This window comes from Pelodiscus sinensis, chromosome 16 (assembly GCF_049634645.1).
Source record: "Pelodiscus sinensis isolate JC-2024 chromosome 16, ASM4963464v1, whole genome shotgun sequence".
Lineage (NCBI taxonomy): Eukaryota > Metazoa > Chordata > Testudines > Trionychidae > Pelodiscus > Pelodiscus sinensis.
This window is the reverse complement of record NC_134726.1, coordinates 34,109,862-34,125,413: the sequence shown is the minus strand read 5'-3', so window position 1 is coordinate 34,125,413 and position 15,552 is coordinate 34,109,862. Positions and strand designations below refer to the sequence as shown.

Here is a 15,552-nt window from a genome sequence, read left to right as displayed (position 1 = left end):
TCAAGACAGCTTAACTTCTGCTCTGACCGGACAGACACTAGCATGAAAGCTGGAGAACCTTTGCCACCTTCTTTGCAATGCAACCAGGCCCAACAAACTTTTAGCAAACCAGTAACATTATGTGAATATTCATTATGTTCCTAAATATGCAAATAAAGTGTTGCCAGTCCGCCAAAATGTGTACCCCAGGCCTGGCTGCTGTGCGGTGGCTCAAGGGGCCGGGGTGTACCATGAACAGCCAGCTTCAGGGCAATCCAGGGTATACCCCAGCCCGGGTCCCGGAGAAGCCAGCATGGGCGTGGCCTGGCAATGTGCCATGACCCAGCAGTTCATGGCCCAGCACTGGGCCACCGACCAGCAGTTGGAAGCCACTGCTACAAGGAAGGAGCCCAGTGGCTCTGGAGAGCAGAGTCCTCCAGCTGCAGCGCTGTTCTCCTACAGATCACCGAGCGCACGCCGGCTTTCCCAGGAACCCCCCGGCCACAGATATGCATGGTCATGCTGGACTGCAGCCGAGGTGCTTCTCAGAAGTGGCACCGATAAGGAGAATTCCTTATGCCCTCCCCATAAACAAGGGGGACTGATTGGCTTCCCTGATGTCATGCTGTTAAGATTTGTTGCCGGTGCCCAAACTGAGGAAGATGCAAAGCTAACAGATCTGGCTTCTGGAGTCCAGTGCACAACCGCGCACGGTTTACAACGAGGGATGTAAATATGCAGGAAAAGAGTGAACCGGTTAAATCCTTTAATTGCAATTGTTTAACCAGTTAACCGTGCCGTGGCTGCAGTCCGGCCAGCCCGCCAGGAGGGGGGCTCCTCCAACCTGGGCCAGGAGTCGGGGACTGCTCACTCCAACCAGCTGGGGTCCCACCAGTCAGGCTGCTGTGGGCGAGGGGGCTGCTTTCCCCGCCCAGTTAACCAGTTATCTAGTAAGCATGCCAGTAAGGCTGATGCGCACTGGGGAACATCCCTACTTGGAACTTTTCTTCCAAGCGCTAGAGTTTTATTTCTTCGCTGTGTTGACGAAAATTCACCTAAAAAAAGGTAATTTTGACCAATCGAGGTCCCTTACACGCACAGGAGAATGGAGCAGGAATTAGGATCAACAAGACCTATTTGAAGCCAGTTAAGAGCAAATCTGGTATCTAACAGCATCTCCAGAGGAAGGACCAGGACAGCAGCGTCTTTCTGCAGCCACCTAGAACAGTCGCTTTGACTATCTGGCCTAGAGAGCTCTGTTCCACAGGACCGTGGACGCGGACAACCACCGTGCGGGAGCAGAAGAGCTGCAAACTCCCTCCGAAGCTGGACTGAGCAGTGACGATTGCATAACGAGCTCTTTCCAGTGGTTACGACAGCAGCAACTCCACCGAGCACCACAGATGCACTGTAGCAAGTGAAATCTTACAGGTGCTAACTGGAAATCACACTTCACGCAAACTGCGACACAAAGGGAGAGGAAGTGGTTTAAAAATAACACACGCGCGCACACACACACACACACACACACACACACACACACACACACACTGCTTTTAACCATTGAAAGCCGAAAACACAATGGGTGTCTAATTTACTTCTGCACTTCACTCAGCAAAAGCAGGTAACACAGACGGGTCAGTTTCGCTTTTATGACTGTGCACTTCCACCATCTCATTTGACAGCCTAGGGCCCCGGCGTAACACACACAAAGCACTTCTCATTGTGAGGGTGTCTGGGGAAAGTTTTCACGTTCACTATTGTCTTTTGTCAAGCACGTGCAACCAAGCACCTGGCCAGTACTTCAATGGCTGGGGGAAGAGACAATTTAACACCAAATGCCTGACAAATAAAAACCCACTAAGCACCACATCGAGGCAGTAATACTGGGAATCTAAAGCTTCTTAATATTCCTGGCAAGACCCTTTGAATTCACCCAAGCGCCTCACAGAGGCGCATACACAAAGGGGAAAGCGCATTCGCTCTCCTCCCTTCCCCCCAGTGTCAGCATTATCCACAGTGGCGTTGGTTTGCATCGTGCTGTGGTTTGCGCAGCTACTGCTCTACATTTCACAGCAGTGTTGGAGCCAGTGGTGGGAGCGGAGCTTGACACGGTGTCAGAGCAGTCTGCTACACGGCTGCTAATTCTCCAGGGCTGTGTGAAATGCTGACACCAGGCCCCCCCAAGAGCAGCCTTTTTTACTGCAAGTGTCTGCACTAGCGTCCCCCCACTACATGCATCCCTCTTTTCATTAGTCCTAAGACAGCTTTGCCAGCAGCAGCAACTCAAGGGCTAGCCTCCCCTCTACCGACTACGTCTCGACTTACTCAGGCTAAGACCACGAGCGCCCGTTCGACACTGGCAGCGCCAGTGCAGAAGTTAAATTACATGCTACTGTAGAGAAGACCTGCACTCGCATATAGGGGATTCTATTAGGGACGTTAAATGTAATCAACGAATGGGTTAGTTCAGTGGTCCCCAACCTTTCATGGCTGCCGGCTGCAGGGCTGCTCATGCACCACGTTTCTGGGGGTGGCGCCATACATGCACCGTGTGCCCGGGGCAGGGGCTGCCCACGCGCCCTGCACCCGGGGCCAGCACTGCGCATGTGCTGCCCGCCAGCGGCGAGGCCAGCCCAGATGTTTTGGCAGGCGCACAAATGCCTCGGCAGGCGCCATGGCGCCCGCGGACACCGTGCTGGGGACCACTGGGTTAGTTGATAAGCGGGGGAGCCGCAGAGGGGTTAGCGCTCAGCCCGGATAGGCTCTTAACATATTTGAAAGCCTAAAGCACAGCAGGAGGGACCCAGCATGAGCTAGGGCAGCTGATTCCTGGCTCACACCCAGTCCCTGCTACCCCGCTGTCTCCTCTGCCCCCCATGGAGACTGTGCTGGGGGGAACTGGCTTTTAAGCTGGCTCCCCCTATTACCAGCCCCTGCTCCCCCCTCCCTTGCTGCCTCTGATAGAAGGGGGGCGGGGGGAGAGACTAGTCAAGGGACTAGTAGACTATCTGATAAGCTTTTGCTTATCAGATAGTCAACTAGTCGCTTACATCCCTAGTTTCTATGGATAATAAGGAGAATCATAGAATACTAGGACTGGAAGGGACCTCGAGAGGCCACCAGTCCCCTGCCCCCTTGGCAGGACCAAGTACTGTCTAGACCACCCCTGATAGACATTTATCTAACATACTCTTAAACATCTCCAGAGATGGGGATTCCACAACCTCCCTGGGCAATTTATTCCAGTGTTTGACCACCCTGAGAGTTAAGAACTTTTTCCTAATGTCCAACCTAAACCTCCCTTGCTGCAGTTTAAGCCCCTTGCTTCTTGTCCTATCCTCAGAGGCCAAGATGAACAAGTTTTCTCCCTCCTCCTCATGACACCCTTTTAGGTACCTGAAAACGGCTATCATGTCCCCCCTCAATCTTCTCTTTTCTAAACTAAACAAACCCAATTCCTTCAGCCTTCCTTCATAGGTCATGTTCTCTAGACCTTTAATCATTCTTGTTGCTCTTCTCTGGACCCTCTCCAATTTCTCCACATCTTTCTTGAAATGCAGTGCCCAGAACTGGACACAGTACTCCAGCTGAGGCTTAACCAGCGCAGAGTAGAGTGGAAGAATGACTTCTTGTGTCTTGCTCATGACACACTTGTTAATGCCTCCCAGAATCATGTTTGCTTTTTTTGCAACAGCATCACACTGCTGACTCATATTCAGCTTTTGGTCCCCTCCACTATCCCCCCAGTGCCAGCCCCCTGCCCCTTAGAGCGCCCCACCACCAGCCTCCTGTTTCCAGAGCCCCTCTGTACCCAGCCCGGGCGGTGTACCTCAGCCCCACCCCCCAGATCCGCCACGGCCCGGCAGGCAGCAGCCCGGCTGGGAACCGCTGCTCTGGGGGCCAGCGGTGGCGTAGAAAAGCCGTCCTCTGCACACAGCCCCTGGAGCAGGGAAATGCCGTCGGGCACGGGGACGACCAGCTTCCCGGCAGCTCTATACGCGGCTCAGGCGTGTGTCCGGCCTCACGAGAGCTTAGCAGCCTCCTGGCCCCCCCTCAAGCGGGGCTAGAAACCAGCCTTGCTCAGGCCCAGCTCGGCCTCTCAATAAGAAAGGACAGCACACTGCCCACCCTCAGAACTTCCCCCGGTCGCCACTCTCCACAGGAAAAGCTGGCCAGTCGCTCTGGGGAAGGGCTGGGTGTACAGGAAGTGGCAGAAGCAGCACCGTACCACCACTGTCTGTCAGCAGCAGAGCGCCACACGGTTAATCTGAACTTTTCTACAGAGAACCCCACAGATCACAGGCTCTTTTGAGGCCAGGTTTTCCGGCCATTGAGGTCTAACATTTCAGAGCTCCCTCTGGGGCTTGCCCTGCATGAGCTTTCGCTAGATCAGCAGTGGTCAATCTTTCCACTTGCAAACCCCTAGAAAAATGTCCAGATGGAGAAGTGGACCCCTTTGGGCGTCTTAGGCACAGTCTGCAGACCCCCAGATCCAAGGACCACATGCTGAAAGCCAATGGGCTGGAGAATTGAAGTCACATGGTTGAGGAAGCACATACCAACTCAAGTTTGCTCCTTCCACGTTCAACAGCAGGGGGGCAAATTAAGGAGCTAGACAATGGAGCACGGAGATGCATTTAGCTGGCCCATTTCCAGCCCTTCAGAGGAACTCTGGTGGGAGATGTAGAATTAGCGGCAGAGGAGTCTGCTGGGAGCTTTGGAAAGCTCAGCCACTGTGGGAGGGAGGCAAGCTGGAACCTATTTCTCTAATCAAGCCAGTTTGTGATCAGCTTAAAGTCTGCAACTCCGCAAACAAACAGCTGAAGTTGCTCCCATCGGCCTCCCTTACTCATCGCGATAGTGACGTGTACCAGCGCCGACGGGGGCACCCTCAGTATTCCATTTAGCGGGTCTTTACTAGACCCGCTAAATCAAACCCCAGAAGATCGATCGCTGAAGTGGCGATCCTCTGGGTAAAGAAAGATGTGGCCCGAGTGAAAAGCAGGCCCAGGCATTTCTCATTTCTTTGGCCGACTTGGGAGGGATGGATTGTCTTGGAATAAAATGAACCAAACAGCAGTAAGTCACCAAGACCAGATGGGATTCACCTAGGGAGTTCTGAAAGAACTCAAATATGAATTCACAGAAGTACTGACTGTGTATGTAACCTATCATTTAAACCAGCCACTGTACCAGATAACTGGAGGACAGGAAACGTGCAGGGGGGGCTGGAGCAAGCGGTATAATGGGGATACTTAGAGCCACTACGCCAAACTGTAAATCCTGTGTAATGGACACCACTTCAAGTCAGCATCCCCCGCTCCCCCGAGTTCCACCACCTGTGCAAATGTAATGCTGATTTTTTTTTTTTAAATAAAGCAGTTAGAGGCCAGCAAGCCTATTATCAGCACAAAATAACCTGGCTGAAACTATAGTACAGGACAAAAAATCAGACACCTAAGACGACAACCATTTGTGGGATAAGCCTCACAATTCTTGTAAATGGAAATCACGCCTCACCAGGCTATTAGAATTCTTTGATGGGGTCGATCGCAGACAAAGGCGATCCAACGGCTGTCATGTTCTTAGATTTCCAAAAAGCCTCTAACAAGGTCTTTACTTGGCTTATGAGCCTTTGGGGAAACAGTTGTGAGATAAGAGTGAAGGTCCTCGTATGGATAACAGACTTGCTGATAGGAAACAACGGGTAGGAACAAATGGTCAGTTTTCACGGGGGAGGGAGGTAAACAGCTGGAGCCCCAAGGATTTGCACTGGACATGTGCTCGTCTACACATCCATAAATGATCTGGAAAAGGGGGAAAAGTCTGCAGATGGCAGCCCTCTTGAGTTATTCTGTAAGCCCACGGCTGCCTTTGAGGTAGGCTTGCCAGATGCTTTCAACAAAGTCCCGAACATGACAAACTTGGCTGAGAAAAAATAAATAAATGGGGAAACCAAAGTTGTTGAGGGAAAAAAAAAAAAAAAGTCGCTGCACCTTTAAATGGCCCCGCACTCCTCACTCCCCCGCCCCCGCCTGATGCGGCAGGGAAAAACTGTCCCTGCTGGGCTTCTGTCCGACAAACAGGAAATACCAGACATTTCACATGTCCGGTATTTTCTGGGGGGTTTTCAACCAGTCAAGGGACCCGAATACTGAACTGTCCGGGCAAAAACTGGACACCCGGCAACCCTACTTCAAGGAGTTACAAAGGCATCTCAAAGACCTGGGCGATTGGGCAATAAAGCAGTAGATAAAATTCAACACTGATAAATGCAAAATAATGCACAGGGGACTCCCCGCCCTCCTAAGTTATACATACAAAGGGCTGTGGCCTAAATTAGCTCGTTACCACATGAGAAACATCTTGGAATCACTGTGGATAATTCTCTGAAAACATCTGCTTAATTGCAGCAGCCGTCGAAAAAGCCAACTGCGTGGGGAACGGTGTAGGAATATAAGACGGTAACTATAACGTCACTACCCAAATCCTTGGGACATTTGAATCCTCCACGTAGATCTCAGAAGAGATACCCGAATTGGAACAGGCTAGAGGGTCTAGACAATCACACTGGAAGTGGAGAAAGCAAATAGGGAGGTGTTATCTACCCCTTCACAGAACACAAGAGCGCAGGCCCCGATTCAACGGACAGGCAGCAGGCTTAACACTAAAGAAACAGTCCATGTAGGCACTACAGCTGGCTGCTAGCTGCGAGCTTGTCTCTGGCCAGCTGCTCTGAGCTAGCAGATGCACTCTCCTGGACCGAGCTCTTGCTCCCCGGGAGACGTGAGCTTGGAGTAGGGATGTAAAATCCTGTTTTAATTGGTTAACTGATTCCAAGGGGGTGCAGCCTCTGCTAGTTAACCATCACCCATTAAAAGTGAGACTTGCCAGTTAAAACATTCACATCCCTGGCTTGGAGATCAGGAGCGAAGGGAACAGGAAGCCAAGGACTCTGCTCACTTTAGCTCTAAGTTCTCCACAGGCCCACGTCCAGGGTTACCCATTAGGACTAGTCCTTGCCGGATACAAGCTGCCCAGCCGACACCAAGGTAGCTCCAGCCACCCCCGTCAAAGGCAGTAGCTTCACATATAGGCTACCCAGCCTGGCCGCGAGGTGGCTTTCCTTGGGCAGAGCAGAGCAGAGCAGCGTTGCGGCTGTGAACCCTACCCAGGCTGGGGCAAGAGGAAAAGGCACGGAGCCAGCCCCTGCCCGGCCCTTTGTAGCGGATCTCAGAAGAGACACTGTCCCAGCCCCAGGGAGCTGACCAGCCATTTGCACACCTGCTGCAGAAGTGCCACCACGCACCCCTGACTAACGCAGACAGGAGCAGCGCCTGAGGAAGGGAACTTTCACACCCCCACCAAGCAAGGAGCAATTCATGCCAGGCAAGCGGAGTTTGTCGAGCTCAACTCTCCCTGCACAGGCGTCTGCGTGGTCAGGTCCGCTCTGACTGGGGGAGGGGGAGGAACAGGCCCGGCGAGTTGCCAGGGCAGCGCGCCGGTGCCAACGTGCCTGCGTGCGCGCAGACACACAGTCTGTTGTGCCCGGCGGCTCAGCGCGCCGCTCCGGGGACAAGCAGAGCCATCTTCTGGCAGCGTGGCCAGCAATGTCGCAGCTGGGCCGGCATTCAGGCCAGGCGCACAATGGAAAGCAATGCCGGCTTTGTGCTAGGAGGCGGCATGAAAGGAGCCCCTCGAGCGCGCACGCAGCAACAAGGGTCTTCGATTTCCAACCCCCGCCCAGGCAGAGCGGCTGCACAACCACGGCCGCCATGGCGCCGAGAGGAGTCACCCGCGAGGACAGGCCAGCTCCTCACCGTGTCCTGTCCAGTACCCCCTGGCATTCCCGCAGGGCGGGGCTCGGAGAACAGGGCCTCCAAAGCCCCCGGGGTGAACGGATTCCTGGCCTGCTGCCAGAGCCCTCTGGAGTCTTAGCAAGCAACAAAGGATGCTCTCTGCCAGCCCTGAGAGCATGTGGCTACGTGCAGCCGACGGGTCAAGACGCCCCGGACACAAGAGGCCTATTTCTCCCCTTCCCCCCTGCCCACAACAGCCCCTCGCTTCAGGGCAGCCAGTGAGCTGGGAAAAGCTAACTGACTGGCCCCGAATCGGAAGAGGCCCTGGAAGGCTGCACCCCAATTCCCTGACAGGGACCCGGCTGCTGTCCGGGGGCTTCCAAACAACGGTCCCAAGACCAAATGCATGGCAGCATCCCGGCAAGGGAAGCGCTGGGACGTCGCAGGCAGACGGGCCATGGGCTCCGGCCTCCGGAGAGGAGTCTTTCCTCTGAACTGGGGGTGGAGGGGAAGCGTCTATGCCCAGAAGTGCGGTCTGAGCCCTCGTGACACCCAAGAGCAGCGTGGGCCTCAGCACTGAGCTGCCTGCGGCTTCCTCCGGTCGCACGCGTAGGATTTCGGCAAAGAGAAATCCAAGCCCTAACTGGACACAGGTGCATGCACTCCCGACACAAACCCCGTGGTATCCCTGCAGCGTGGACGAGAGCTGCACTGCGCCCGGCCCTGTACACGCAGAACAGAACCACCCGCGGTTCCCGCGTCCTTCCGAGCCCTGTAGAATCCAGATCCCCAGCTCAGTATCTTCTTCCCCCTCCCAGTCCATCCCCATTTCATCTGTTAACTGGTTACGCTTAACATTTAACCTGTTTGCTAGTTAAATGGCATTTCACACTGTAGGCCAGAGGTGGGCAATCATTTTTGCCCGGGGGCCACTTGAAAATTTTGTCAAGTAGCCCGGGCCACTCCGGAAGCAGTGGGGCCTAAACGGGTGGGGGAGCCCCTTTGCCCCCCCTTCCCACTAGGCACCCATACCCTGGAAGGGGCTTGGCACACTCCCCCACCCCCAGGCCGATCAGAGCCTGGGGCAGGTGAGCGTTGGAAGCCTCCTCCCACCCTGAGAGGAGCACGTGGCACTTTGAAGTGCCGCAGGCTCCTTGCAGGGCTGGGGCAGGGTGAAGGAAGCTTCATTCAGCTCCCCTGCCCCTGACTGGCCATGGGGAGCCCGCCACGCCTCCTCTGCTCTCCCCCCTGCCCTGCGAGCAGCACGTGGCACTACGAAGCGCTGCGCGCAGGGCTGGGGCAGAGCGGAGAAGGCTTCGGTCACTCCCCCGCCCCCAGACCCTAATTGGCCCGGGGGTAGGGGAGCAACAGGGCCTCTGCGGGCCAGATCCAGCCTGGGGAGGCCCTTTCGTCCACCCCTGTTGTAGGCCGGGTTCTCCTTCCCCTCGTTTGCAGAGGTAGAAGACCCAACAGAAAAACACCAGGCAAGGTGCTTTAAACACCGAGTCCCTGGCACCCCAGGCAGCAACTGGCCCTGTGTGTGCGTTTGCCAGCTCTGCACTCCCCAGCCCTCTCTCCAATTTGCCATCCTCAGTCTGCAATGTGTGTTCCTTCAATGACACCTGGGCTGAAGGTTCATTGGAGGAGGAGGAGGAGGAGGAGGAGGAGGAGGAAGCACACACGTCCGCTCCTTCCCCCCCCACATGTATCGCTGCTCAACCCGACTTGCCATTGGCACTCATTCTTTGGCATCACACAGACAGCTGGAAGCCAGCGGGGGGGAGGGGAACTCTGTCCCCTACTGCGAGCCCCTGGCAGGATCCGGGAAGGCCAGCTCCGAGTGCCGGATCGGCCGTTTCCCCTGGGCACCGCTCCACGGTGAGCACGGACACCACGTCCACGGAGAGCAGAGGCAGGCTCCCTTCATAAGTCACGTGCCATATTTGGAGCAAGCTCAGCTGTTTCCTTCCCCGCCCGTTGGGAACAAGGCGCTTGGATTTTAACTCGGCTCGTTCATCCAACACCCCGTCAGACACTCCAGCTGCGGCAGAGCCGGGTCTAGGCCCTGGATTGGGCTCTGTGGAGAGAGCCCTGCTGCTTTCCCTCCACCCCCAAGACAAGCGATAGCCAGGGCAGGCTTATGCTTGACGTGAGGGGCTGCAGAGGGGTTTGGTTTGCCACACTAAGGAGATCCAAGAGCCTGGGCTAATGAAGTTGCCCTTTGGGGACTGGCTCAGCCTGTCTATTCACAGCAGAAAGCAGCCGCATGGCAGCCAAGCACGTGAAGTGTGTGGTCGGAGGCGGACGGGCACACGGCAGCAGGACATCACAGCTGTCTCAGAGGACTAAGATGGGAACAGGAGTCTCCAACGAGTCAAGGGCCGGCTGCACCTCCGGCAGAGGGAACGCTAGCCTAGCAGGAGAGCACGGCTGGGTTAGGCAGAGCTGGTGGGTGTCAGATGCAAGCCTGCGTCATTCACTCACTGTCCCCACACTTGGCCAAGCCGAGGCCCACCAGGGGCCGTCCGGCCAAGGCTCCACAGCCATCCAGATGTCTCCGTTCAGCCCCCCCTGTATCCCCCCCTCAGCCGTAGCTGCTATTTATCAGCAAGCCAGTTGCTAGGCACTGAGGAAACATCACCCGCCCTGCTGGAAGCCGAAAAGCCGCGCTCAGGGGAGGATCAACTCTGAGTCACAGCTTTGCCCGACAGCTGATTGCTGAGGCTGGAATCTTGGCCAGAGCTATTCGCAGCAACGCCCATGCAGGGAGAGGGCGAGGGCGTGCCCTCCCGCCCGCCCACCAGATCCGGGGCTCACGCAGCCCTCCCCAACCTCCACGGCTGGACCACAGAGCGGTGACATCACTTCTCCTCCCCGAGCCTGGTGACTCACGCTCAGGGAACCGCCCCAGGAAGCAGGTAAACACCAGCCTCCCTGGGGAGCACATGGGGGCACAAGCGAGGACCCACGAACAGGGTCGGGGGCAGAGCGAGGAGATCCCAGACTCCGGGCATGTGCTCCTGCCGCTACCTCCGAAGCAGACACCTGGGGAGGTCGCTGCACCTCTGGCTGTCCTCCTACCTGCCTCCAGCGCGTCTGCTCCTTACCCAGGCCCTATCCCCTCTCGCCTGGCACCAGAACTGTGCCCTCGCTTTAGAGCTGCATAAACAGCCCCTGCCCACAAGGAGCCACGCTGGAGCAAACTGGCAGGCGCAGCGGGGAACACCCATTCGCAGTGGGTTACGAGAGTCAAGACACCACCAAGCCGGGCTCCGTGGAGCCCTCCAAAGCTCCCAGCTCCGCAGCCTTCAGCCCAGGCACAGAGAGGACACGGGTAGCCAAGGCTTTCAGCATGGCTGCAGTCAAGGCAGAGAGATTTTGCAGAGGCAAGAAAAATAAAAGCTCCTCGCTGCGAGCCCGACTTTGCACACTCATCTGGACAGGGCAGCCAGCCAGCTCCCCAGGGTCAAGGCTGTTCCACGGGCCGAGAAACCCCACTTCCCCATCCAACACACCTGGCGCTCAGCCGCAGGTCCAATTTTCAAAGCCACAGGGGAGCTAATGAGTTGAGATCAGCTGCCAGATAGATCCTGGAGCCGCAGCAAGCTGGACAGAAATACAGCCCTGGCGCAGGACAGTCCCAACACCTCCCAGGGCAATAGAGAACGCCTCTAGGGGACGAGGGCTCCCCAAATGAAAATAATAGGTAGCAGGTTTAAAACAAACAAAAGGGCGTTTTTCTTCATGCAGCACACAGTCAACCTGTGGAACTCCTTGCCAGAGGATGTTAAGACCATGCCTGGTGGTAGCTGGAAAGCAACCCACGGGCAACAGCAAGTTCGCCCCGCAGCTGGCCCGAGGTGACCTTACCTTCTGCCCTTCTCCGGAGTCTCCCAAGAGAGCACATCCAGGAAAGGATACACTTTCACAGCTCCCGATTTGGTGCCGACTGCCATAATTCTCAGCTTGGGGTCGTAGGCCAGGGAGCTCGGCTGGTTGGGGAACCCATGTTCTACCGTCTAGGAGGAAGACGAGAGAAATGAGACGTCACCCGTCAGAGTCCAGCGGTGCGAGACGGACTCGTTGTGAGCCCCAAGAGAGGGTCACCCGTGGCCCCACTCAAAACCTCCCGCCGGTGCAGCCTCTGTGGGCTTGGGCAGTGTGTGCACAACTTCAGTCGCATCCTTATTTACCGGGCCCACAAGATCTCGCCATGTGCAGCCCACCCCTCCCTGCAGTGCTGGGGAGGAGCCGGGAGGAGAAGGACTCACGCTCTTGGAGGCCGAATCCCCGAGCACCTCCCTGAAAGTGATTTTCACGGGACAGGGCAGCTACAGGCAGCCCTGCCCTGTTAACCCATTGCCCAGGTGGGCTAGGCAAGACCCACACACCCCAGCCTAGCCCTTGGGCAAGCTTGAGCCCTGGCATGGACCGAAAACAGTCAGACCACGTCTTCCCTGCTCCTCAGAGCGACTTGTGCTCTGACAAGCCCTGCAGAGCTCAGCCCAGGATCAGGGCCGAGAGCAGCGTTCCCCAAAAGCAGCCGCCCAGGAGGGATTCATCAGTGCACATAAAATTTATTCCACACATGGGTGGAAAAAACTTAAGGGGAACATTGACCCGGAGGGTTCAGAGCGTAGGAAGCTGGGCCCTGCCCCAGATGGCAGCACGACAGGGAGAGAGTCAGGACAACAGGTCCAATCACCCCACACGCGGTGAACAGCCGCCTAATCTAGCAGCCCTGGCTCGAGACAGCTTGCGGCGACTGAGCTGGACGCAGAGAAAGAGAGTGGCCAATCCCTGAGCATCCCAGGGTCTGCGAAGCCTTTCAAACAGCTGCACGCAACAGCCAGGAGGCAGCGCCAGCCTCGCCTTCGCGCCGGCCTCCGCCTGCTCTTTGCAGCAAGGGCTCCGAGCAGCAGCTACAGGAGCAGCGCTCCAGAGACAGCCGGAGGCCTTCTCTTGCTGGCCACAGCCTCCCCTCCGGAAAGTTAAGCGCCCCCGCAGCCCGCCGGGTGCAGCTGCGGCCTCTCCTCTCACAGCTCCCACCTCAGGGGCCTCCCAGGCGGCCAGGAGTTCGGAGAAGTGGACGGGAGGAAGAGGGGAACGGACTCGTCAGGCTTGGCTGGAAGAGCAGCCTGAGTCGCTCCCTCCCCCCCGCCTCCCCCGAGCGGTCCCAGCTGCCCTCCGTCCATCCAAGGACCAGGCGGTTGGGGGATTTTTTCAGGACCAACCCGCAAGCCTCCTTGTGGCCAGTTCCCGCCCCCTCTCTCAAGGGCTGGGGTCAAGCTGAGCTCAGCGCAGGAAGGAGAAGGAAGCTTGGCTCTCGCGCCGCGGACACTCCCCTCTTCCCTCACGGCCCCTTGGCAAGCAGCGTAGCTCCGGGCAGCCCCCCAGAGAACACGTTCCTCACCCTCAGAACGGGGCCCCCCGCGGCCGAGCAGGGGGGCATGGGCATCCTATTCGCTAGCAACCAGAGCTGGGAGCAGCAGGCCCGAGGGGGGCTCCCCTCAGCAACTCGACGAACTTCACTCATCTGCCACACGGAGAAACAGGATGTTTTGGCACCGACAGCGCTCAGAACGGCGTTATCCAGGAAGTGGCATCGGCAAGAGCCCCCGTTACAGGCGCAGAGCACAGGACGGTACATTCCTCCTGCCCCAAGCGCATGAGGCTCATCCCCTCCGCAGATGCTCAGGGGTACGACCCATCCCGCCAACAGGGCCATCTAACACGGGGCACTTCCCGCAGAAGGCTCTCCCCAGGGCTGTGCCACTGTCTCCAGGACTAGGGCCAGTCTATGTGCACAATGCTGGGCCGCTGCAGCGTGTCTGATGAAGATGCTCCGTGCCGATGGGAGAGAGCTGGCTGGCACAACACAGTCACCTCCACAAGCGGCAGCAAGTGTGTGTGTGTGTGTGTGTGTGTGTGTGTGTCACACACACACACCCCTCCTGTGCACAATGCTCACCCATCTCCACAAGCGGCAGCAGCGCGCTCTCTCTCTCTCTCACACACACACACACCCCCCACCCTATGCACAGACCTCACCCATCTCCACAAGCAGCAGTAGCTCTCTGGCTAACACACACACACACACACACACACACACACACACACACGTGCGCACTGCGCTGTCAGTGAAACTTACATGGCTCAGGAGGTGCAACAGTCACACCACGAGTGACATTTCACCAACATCGGCTGTCGTGTAGATACTAGCCGTTGTGTCACAATATGGCCTGGAAGGTGCTGTTGGGAAGAGCCTACGCACAGACTCCGAACCCACGTGTCCACTTAGCATCTCCTCACTGCCAGCCTCCTTGTGGCGGCTCTGGGGCAGATGTTCCAAGCGGCCCTTTCAGCACAACTAGTACTTTCTCCAACAGGACGGAGCGGGGAGTTCGAGGAGGACGAGACTAAAGGATGCTCAGGAAGCGCAAAAGCAGGTTGGTTTGTAGACTTAGAATCCAAGGACAATTCAAGTTGTAAATAACGAGGCAGCTTGGGAGGCAGGTGGGAGTTTACCCAAAGCCAGTCAAAGGACGGCTCGGGAACAACCAGCCAGCAGCCCCCCTTGTTCCGAAGGCACTGCACTGACGCCAACTCCTGCGCAACTAAACAGGGCCCCGGAAATCCCAGCCCCACAAGGGCACGGTCACAGAGCACCGCAGACCAGACTCAGCAAGTCCCGATTTGCTGGCGGCTGCTGGGCCCAGTGCAGCAGTGAGAGACTCACCCCCCCACGCAGGGGATCGGGATTCTTACGCAGCCCTGCACAGAAGCTCAGCGGAAAGGCTATGGATGAAGTCAATGCCCTTGCCCGACGAAGGGCAGGTTTGGGCACCGGGTCTGTATGCCAGCAGGGGCTTTAGATCTCGGACCAAGCGACACCTCATCACCTCACACTGGAGGAGGCCCTGGACACGATACTGCCACATTTCTCCTGGGACCGGGGCTGGGATCTGCCCTGGTGTCGGCCACCGTATCAAGGGGAGAGCGGCAGGGCACAGCAGCCATGCACGGGTGATGCATGTATCTTCCATCCCGCCCCGCAAGACAGCGACCAGAGAGCACTGAACTGGAGCGCCAGTGGTGGTCCTCCGGCAGGACGGAGTCAGTACCATGCACGGCCCTCAGCCCCGCGCTGTGCTGCAGCCCACGGGAGGAAGGAGGGGACAGGAGCTGTGACCTCAGCAAGCCAGAAGGGTCACTGAGTGTGAAGCTACGGTCTGGAATTCAGGCTCCTTGGAGCTAGACCCGAGCTGCCTCGGCACCTTCCATCCAAGGGTCTCCGTGCTTGGCAGCCACCCGTTTGCACCCCGCCCCTCTGGGTTGTAGGTCTCCATTCTGTAAGTGGGGTACACCAGGAAGGCTAAGTGACATGCCCAAGGTCACAAAGCAAATAAGTGGCTGGACTAGGAGGGTTCTCTGCTTTAACTACTAGGTTGTTTTGCCAGCAGAAAACTCAGACCCATGGGTTGGGATGGCCAGCAGAGGACACCCGCAAGCGACTCACAAGCAGCGAGGGGCATTCACAGTCCTCAGCACGCACTCCCTCAGAGAGGAAGCATCACCCGCTGTCGAGGCAGGGAACAGCGCCACAGAAAGGAAACTGACGTGCCCAAGGTCAGCATGAGCAGTAGGAATTCAATCCAGCTTTCCCAAGTCCCCCAAACAAGGCAATTCATTGTCCCTGACAAGACACTGCACAATCACAAGGGGTGAATGGAGGGCAACATTCACCAATCTCCTACGTCAAGGGCTATAG

The 15,552-nt window shown here is 57.0% G+C and overlaps 1 protein-coding gene across 6 annotated transcripts in view; it reads right to left on the bottom strand.

The window, feature by feature from the left end:
* Nucleotides 1–15,552, bottom strand: part of LLGL1 (LLGL scribble cell polarity complex component 1) — a 68,087-nt gene that overhangs the window by 42,471 nt on the left and 10,064 nt on the right. For 4 of the 6 annotated variants that reach the window (XM_075899764.1, XM_075899765.1, XM_075899763.1 and 1 more), the window contains exons 1-2: nt 13,195–13,446; nt 11,703–11,800 (exon numbers count right to left, since the gene is read on the bottom strand). In XM_075899764.1, the coding sequence (XP_075755879.1) occupies nt 11,703–11,800; nt 13,195–13,431 (335 nt within the window). In that variant the 5' untranslated portion in view covers nt 13,432–13,446. Of the gene's footprint in view, nt 1–11,702; nt 11,801–13,194; nt 13,447–15,552 lie in introns of those variants that run through there. The other 2 variants (XM_075899767.1, XM_075899770.1) reach the window with 1 other exon arrangement.